At 44.2% G+C, this 8,041-nt stretch overlaps 1 protein-coding gene and 1 long non-coding RNA gene across 2 annotated transcripts; both read right to left on the reverse strand.

Moving 5' to 3' along the window:
- Window positions 1-2,701, reverse strand: LOC135373337 (uncharacterized). Its single transcript, XM_064606556.1, has 8 exons — window positions 2,385-2,701; window positions 2,150-2,323; window positions 1,925-2,000; window positions 1,180-1,290; window positions 884-1,126; window positions 604-775; window positions 392-540; window positions 1-322 (listed from the first exon to the last, which is right to left on the reverse strand). Exons 1-8 carry the CDS (start codon window positions 2,613-2,615, stop codon window positions 147-149), a joined length of 1,332 nt encoding a protein of 443 aa, XP_064462626.1. The 5' UTR covers window positions 2,616-2,701; the 3' UTR covers window positions 1-146.
- A 214-nt stretch (window positions 2,702-2,915) lies between these two features.
- Window positions 2,916-4,443, reverse strand: LOC135373272 (uncharacterized). Its single transcript, XR_010416392.1, has 4 exons — window positions 4,143-4,443; window positions 3,989-4,075; window positions 3,620-3,680; window positions 2,916-3,094 (listed from the first exon to the last, which is right to left on the reverse strand). It is a non-coding gene; the product is annotated as an uncharacterized LOC135373272 (long non-coding RNA).
- Window positions 4,444-8,041: the final 3,598 nt, after the last annotated feature.

The following is an 8,041-nucleotide window of genomic DNA, read 5'->3' on the forward strand; positions in this document are numbered from 1 at the left end:
ACAGAAAGCAAGATAGCCCTAATTACAGAAAAGTGATTACCACAATTACTTTACATAAGCATAACTCACCCACAAATCTGAGCCTCAAACAGACAACAAGCTTGAAAGCAGCAGATATGCAATGTGATCATGACCAGGTGCCTCTATCAGGTGCCTAGTCTTGACACCCTGGCAGCCACGATGACTTCTTTAGGCAGTTGTTGCCTCGAGTGGCTCATCGGCGCTGGGAAGCTCCGTGTCTGCTTTTGCTTGCTTGCCTCCTGAAATGACGCATGCGACCTGCACTGCACTTCTGCTTCAGCAAGCAGCTTTGCAATGTAGGCTGAAGGAAAAGGAGAGGACAAATGACATATTAGAGAATCTGAACGTCAATGTAAAACAAGGTGTGTACCAAATGTAGGGGCAGTCTTGACAGGACAAGCCACTTGGTGTCCCTGCTTCGCTTTGGAGTTCTTGATTTTCCAACGTAGGTCCCCACGTAGTGTCTCCGCTTGGCTGCGTTGGGCATTTTCATTATAATGCAGAGCAGCCAGTCTAGTCCTGTTAGAATTTGATGCTGGTCACTTTCTTCTCCTATGAAATAATAGATGCCAAATGACTCACCTGCAAAGCATGCCCTCGGGAGAAAACGCCACAGATTTTGGCGCGAACCTGATCAGGAGGCTGTGGAAGCTTTCAAGGGCATAAGTTTGAGTGTTGGCAGACATCTGGGCAACATCTTTGAGAAGGCGTGGGTTCCCAGTCACTTCTTTGAATTTTTTGTAAGCCAAAGAATCTGCAGCAATTATTACATATTGTATTATGATTAAACATCTACCATTGCAGTATAACAAGAAACCAAAACATAAAAAGCAATACTGTTTTTTTTTTTTTTTTTTCTTACCGGGGTCAAGCCAGTCTCCATCTGTGATTGGACCATGAAGGCAGCGTGGGTAGGATCCATTATGGTGACTGTGAATATCCACAACATGATTCTGGATGCTTAGCCATGCATCTGTTGTCAGCCGAGCATCTCCTCCACTGGCTTTTGCACACCAGTACAGGTGGTTAGACGTTGCCTGGATCCACCTCTCTAGGCTGTGGCAGTTGGCGCTTTTGCTGATCGCGGTCAGCTTTTTTTTCACACCTGAAACAATGCACTGTGAAGGACATCATACCGCACAACGTGATTCAACTAACTTTTTGAGATATGCCAAATGTCGAAAAAGTGCCTTATCGCTGGTTCTTCCTTCTCAAGGTACGTTCTTATGGCAGGGTGACGGTCTGTTGTTATGGAGTTCAGCTTTATGCCTGCTCGAACAAACAAAGCATAAGCAAGAAAATTCACACTGTAGGTAATCACTACACCACAGATTTAAACGCACTAAAAATTGATAAAACATGTAGGCATTTATGCAACAAAAACTCAGAAACATGCAGGGAAATATGCAGCATTTATATCGAAAAGCATTCATCTTAGCAGGCCTCGACAGGTAAAAGCCAGTAAGAAATGGCTTGGGAATGGAAAATAAGGTTTAGCATAATTCAACATTCTGGCGTACGTGAAATGTGAGAGCAATTGCAGATTATGTGCACAGTGAATGACAACCGGACACAGTATTTGTGACAGAATGAGCTCCTTGGAACACTGGTACTGTGGGGTTTTACTCGCAAGCATTACATTGGTTTCTTTTCGTTTGCTGCCTCTCAGCTGTGATGCTTTGATCTCATTGCGTGCTACAACAAAGCCATACAGAATGGAAGTATAGATAGAGCGAGAGCTCGTATAAGCTCCTAAGAATTAACCTGCTCATTGACCGGCAGAGTTGATATCGTCACACATGCTTCCACGGGACCTGTACACTATTGCATTCATACGACATCAACACATAAGGAAAACGTAAACTGCACGCAATGTATGCAAATGAACATTCAAAGCATTCACCTCGCTCCTTTAGAAACTGAATACTCCTGATGAGCGCCTCTTTTTCCATGTTGACACTTGCTGTCACCCTCTCGTTCTGCATGTGAAAGTGGTGAAAATAAAAAGTATGATGCCCATGTTCATGCTTCACCAAAGCATACATTCCAAACAAAGATCTCGATGGTTATATCTATACTTCCAACCTGCTGAAGTCTAATAAGTTGGAAAGACAATTTATACACGTACCTCTGCCAGTTGAACTTGGACGGAATGAATTATTTTGTTCAGTTGATCCACATGGATACTATATGTCATATATTTTGCACAGAACCCAGGAGAGTCACACCTCCCATCTGCCGATACATCTACTGCCTGGTCATCCAGCTGGTCTAGAAGTTGCCTCTGCTCCAATGACCAGACCTGTAAAAAAGCATATTTACAGTGCATATGGGCGTAAAAGTGATAAAGATTTCTTACTAACCTTCTCTACGGCTGGAACAAGAAAGCAGCTTTGGTATCTGTAAAATGTTGTGAGGCTGAACGTTTGCACGTTTATGTGCTTCAGCATTCGCAGAGTTGGTGCTGCATTTGCTCCAGAGAAGAATATGGAACCTGACAGCAGAAGGTTTCCGGCTGGCCTTCCATTGACCACAGGTTGACTCTCCCATGTCAGCTCATGTCCATCGTGGCACCGGGTTTTCACACTTATCATTGTGCCTGTAGCTGTTACCTCGGCAGAGCAACGGGATAAGCATTTCCGGCAGTTTTGGAATAACTCCAGGAGGCACGTCTCAAACACCAAAAACTTTCTTTCATTCTGAAGCGTAAGTGGCGGGTGAACATCTTCCTCACTAGGAACAAACAAGGGAGTACATGAAGATACAAAATATACATCATGTCACACTTTTTTACTTGCACTCCAACTTGTACTCCGTACTAGTGTCTACGGCTTATAGACTAAAACTCACCCACTACTACTCTCTTCCTGTGACGGACTGTAGTCGTCGTCATCTTCATCATCATCGTCATCATCAGTTTCAGCAGGCTGGCTTCCTGTGTTTGAGTTTGCGGGAGTCGGGGCTGTTGTGCAGCTCGTGTTGACAGTGGCGTTTCTTTCAACTGGCAGTTCCCATGGCTCTGTCTGACAACCCCGTTCCTGCAGTGCTTTCGCAGCTACGTCTGTCTGTGTATCTGCAATTTCAGGTGGAGATCTAGTGAAATGGCTGCATGCTTATTATATTGGAAAGAATGACATGGAAGCAGACAAGTTGGTGATCACAAACATCTGAGATGCAGGAACGTGAAAAATACATGACAACAATTTCAAGTGCACACAACAGAACAAGAACAAGGCTCACATTAGCAAAAGGTTCTTTATTAGACAAAACCAAAGGATCAAGGAAAATGCAAAGGGAGCAATGAACATACTCTTGGCAATAGCCAGGAGACAGTGGCAATGTTGTCATAAATTGTGAGATGTTATGGCCATGTTGTCAACGTCTCTGACTTTCTGCTTACAGTATTCAATTCTCCCTCCACGTTTCCTCTGACCTCTTGTTTTTGCAATATAGGTTTTTCCGCTCGTGTGAATCGTGTTCTGTTGTGTGTATTGCTTCTGTCTGAATCCAAAACTCCCTGAAGCTTTTCCAAAGAAGACCTGTTCCCTACAGTTCCCACTTTGGAGTTTGCTACGTAACATGCTTGAGTTGTACTTACATGTTGATCGGTGCACCACAACTGGTTTTGTTTTTGTCATGCTTGTAGGTGAACGATACTCCTGTAAAAACACATGAGGTGATATTTTATTTCTTTAACAATATATTTCAATTCCTATAGCTTTCAAATGTGTTCTGTCACAGGCATGTGCTGCCACAACATCTTGAAGCACATTATTTTCAGCTGTGTCACAATAATTGCATTACAGGATGCTGGTACCCTTTTTTCTGGTTAACCTTACACCGACTAGCGGCTTTAATTGTAGGGCTGTACTAGTTCACTCAAAGCTGAAATTAACGTGTTTACAGAAATTTCCCAATGTCTATGATGCATATGTGAGCATATTCAAATGACAAAGCCAAAGCTCACCAATTTACGTGGGACCACCACAAACATGCGTGGTGATGATGGGATGGCGTTCTCTTGCAGCACTGGACTTGCTGGCATTTGAGGAGGCTGAAAAAGAATAATGTGATTTATTATTATGTGATTTACTGAAATTCAGTGAAAGAAGCAGTCTTACTGTTTGCAGAGAACACACGGGTGGATGCCGCAACAGTGGTGAATGTTGGCTGAGTTGCACTTGTTTTGGGGCCTGGATAATGGAAGAAACGAGATTACCTATGGTTCTCACGAAACAGTAATTTCAACGCACCCTCACGCGGTCATGTTAGAAAAGTGATATGCTGCTGCTGCTTGGTTTGCCCTGCTATTTCCAGCAGGGTGCACCAAAACTACAGCTAGCTAATGTACAACTACCGTGCAGTAGAATTACAGCACATGTTTTGACAGGGATATGCGAAACTGAGTTGTAGGCAGGCGATATTTTCTGAAGCACCTGATTTCTAGAATGAACGATACTCACTATAAACAGGACTTACCAAAACAGCACGGCGTTTCGATGGACCGTCGTCGGCATCCTTGGGCAGTTGTAGTGATGGGACAGCATCATCGCGAAGTTTTTTGCTGACAGGTCCCATTATGGCCATGCGGTACGCTTTCGCATCGAAGTGGTCCTCGCATACAAACATTGTCTTTGGCAGGTTCTCCACAGACACATTCTGCTGTCCAGTAAGTTCTAACCATGACGACCTACGAGGTTCGTCATTCGGCACACGGTGAAATCTCAGCTTCGGCGGTTGATTCTTTACGCGTCGGTGGGGGCACGTTGCGACTATGCACACTGGAGGCATATTTCGCAAATGCTAACTACAGAAAAACAGCTATATACAAGTATTACTTACAATTAACTTTGAAATTTATATATTTACACGAAAACAAACAAAACAAGACACCACAGAGGAACTTAGAGCAGAACGAGCATGAAGCGAAAGCAAACTAGAACTCACAACTCCACAACGCGCACGTGAGATTCCGCAACTGTGGCGTCGGCTCGCGCTGTGCTGCGTGCTGTTGCGCGGAAAACGTAGTGCGCGTGTGATATCCAAATTGAACGCATTTCTTTTCCAGTTTGAGTCTGTAACTGGTCAGACTTTGAATGGAATAAGACTCACGATCATCTAATCAATTTCCGCAAGCAAAATAAAATCATACGTTGATTTCTTGATTGTAATTGGTGAGAAAAGTGCTACGTCAAAATGACGTAAAGTTAGAGCACAGGGCGGAGCTAACAAGCGAAAGAGTGCAGTGAATATTTCATCCGTATTCAAGTGCCTTTTGAATTTGAGCGCTAGTAATTACAAGGAGCTTTCACTGTACAAGTTTGAATAATATGACTCAGAGAAATGCGCACCTTGCATACCTGTTTACGGCCCCTTTAATGTGCATGGCGCCGCCGCAGTGGTGTACGGAATGAAAAAGTGCAAAATATGACATTATCAGCTACGTTATTCTTTGCGTCTGCTGAAATGCGACAATCCTGCATGGAAACATTTGTCCTAGAGCGGCTTCGAAAAACCACGTGCAAAAACGAAACTCTCATATTTTCGATCTAGAGGGAAAAAGAGGAGAGCGAAATGTGTCGAATAGTGGGCTTAATGTGCATGGCGCCGCCGCAGTGGTGTACGGAATGAAAAAGTGTAAAATATGACAGCATCAGCTACGTTATTCTTTGCGTCTGCTGAAATGCGACAATCCTGCATGGAAACATTTGTCCTAGAGCGGCTTCGAAAAACCACGTGCAAAAACGAAACTCTCATATTTCCGATCTAGAGGGAAAAAGAGGAGGGCGAAATGTGTCGAATAGTGGGCTTAATGTGCATGGCGCCGCCGCAGTGGTGTACGGAATGAAAAAGTGTAAAATATGACAGCATCAGCTACGTTATTCTTTGCGTCTGCTGAAATGCGACAATCCTGCATGGAAACATTTGTCCTAGAGCGGCTTCGAAAAACCACGTGCAAAAACGAAACTCTCATATTTCCGATCTAGAGGGAAAAAGAGGAGAGCGAAATGTGTCGAATAGTGGGCTTATAGTGCATAGCGCCGCCGCAGTGGTGTACGGAATGAAAAAGTGTAAAATATGACAGCATCAGCTACGTTATTCTTTGCGTCTGCTGAAATGCGACAATCCTGCATGGAAACATTTGTGCTAGAGCGGCTTCGAAACACCACGTGCAAAAACGAAACTCTCATATTTCCGATCTAGCGGGGAAAAGAGGAGGGCGAAATGTGTCGAATAGTGGGCTTAATGTGCATGGCGCCGCCGCAGCGGTGTACGGAATGAAAAAGTGTAAAATATGACAGCATCAGCTACGTTATTCTTTGCGTCTGCTGAAATGCGACAATCCTGCATGGAAACATTTGTCCCAGAGCGGCTTCGAAAAACCACGTGCAAAAACGAAACTCTCATATTTCCGATCTAGAGGGAAAAAGAGGAGGACGAAATGTGTCGAATAGTGGGCTTAATGTGCATGGCGCCGCCGCAGTGGTGTACGGAATGAAAAAGCGTAAATTATGACAGCATCAGCTACGTTATTCTTTGCGTCTGCTGAAATGCGACAATCCTGCATGGAAACATTTGTCCTAGAGCGGTTTGGAAAAACCACGTGCAAAATCGAAACTCTCATATTTCCGATCTAGAGGGAAAAAGAGGAGGACGAAATGTGTCGAGTAGTGGGCTTAATGTGCATGGCGCCGCCGCAGTGGTGTACGGAATGAAAAAGTGTAAAATATGACAGCATCAGCTACGTTATTCTTTGCGTCTGCATGAATGCGACAATCCTGCATGGAAACATTTGTCCTAGAGCGGCTTCGAAAAACCACGTGCAAAAACGAAACTCTCATATTTCCGATCTAGCGGGAAAAAGAGGAGGGCGAAATGTGTCGAATAGTGGGCTTAATGTGCATGGCGCCGCCGCAGCGGTGTACGGAATGAAAAAGTGTAAAATATGACAGCATCAGCTAGGTTATTCTTTGCGTCTGCTGAAATGCGACAATCCTGCATGGAAACATTTGTCCTAAAGCGGCTTCGAAAAACCACGTGCAAAAACGAAACTCTCATATTTCCGATCTAGAGGGAAAAAGAGGAGGACGAAATGTGTCGAATAGTGGGCTTAATGTGCATGGCGCCGCCGCAGTGGTGTACGGAATGAAAAAAGTATAAAATATGGCAGCATCAGCTACGTTATTCTTTGCGTCTGCTGAAATGCGACAATCCTGCATGGAAACATTTGTCCTAGAGCGGCTTCGAAAAACCACGTGCAAAAACGAAACTCTCATATTTCCGATCTAGAGGGAAAAAGAGGAGGACGAAATGTGTCGAATAGTGGGCTTAATATGCATGGCGCCGCCGCAGTGGTGTACGGAATGAAAAAGTATAAAATATGACAGCATCAGCTACGTTATTCTTTGCGTCTGCTGAAATGCGACAATCCTGCATGGAAACATTTGTCCTAGAGCGGCTTCGAAAAACCACGTGCAAAAACGAAACTCTCATATTTCCGATCTAGAGGGAAAAAGAGGAGAGCGAAATGTGTCGAATAGTGGGCTTATTGTGCATGGCGCCGCCGCAGTGGTGTACGGAATGAAAAAGTGTAAAATATGACAGCATCAGCTACGTTATTCTTTGCGTCTGCTGAAATGCGACAATCCTGCATGGAAACATTTGTCCTAGAGCGGCTTCGAAAAACCACGTGCAAAAACGAAACTCTCATATTTCCGATCTAGCGGGAAAAAGAGGAGGGCGAAATGTGTCGAATAGTGGGCTTAATGTGCATGGCGCCGCCGCAGTTGTGTACGGAATGAAAAAGTATAAAATATGACAGCATCAGCTACGTTATTCTTGGCGTCTGCTGAAATGCGACAATCCTGCATGGAAACATTTGTCCAAGAGCGGCTTCGAAAAACCACGTGCAAAAACGAAACTCTCATATTTCCCATCTAGATGGAAAAAGAGGAGGACGAAATGTGTCGAACACTGATCTCGATTGTAAAAGGCTGGATCGCTGATAGGGAGCGCGAGC

The sequence above is a fragment of the Ornithodoros turicata genome, unplaced genomic scaffold (assembly GCF_037126465.1).
Source record: "Ornithodoros turicata isolate Travis unplaced genomic scaffold, ASM3712646v1 Chromosome23, whole genome shotgun sequence".
Taxonomy (NCBI): Eukaryota; Metazoa; Arthropoda; class Arachnida; order Ixodida; family Argasidae; genus Ornithodoros; species Ornithodoros turicata.

Excerpts from the sequence above, each read along its gene's own strand:
- LOC135373337 (XM_064606556.1), bottom strand. The coding sequence starts at position 2,615 with ATGATAAGTGTGAAAACCCGGTGCCACGATGGACATGAGCTGACATGG. Across the intron at positions 1,291-1,924 it reads TCAGTTTCTAAAGGAGCGAG|GCATAAAGCTGAACTCCATA; the intron begins GTGAATGCTTTG and ends TTGTTCGAGCAG. Across the intron at positions 541-603 it reads CCCGAGGGCATGCTTTGCAG|GACTAGACTGGCTGCTCTGC; the intron begins GTGAGTCATTTG and ends AAATTCTAACAG.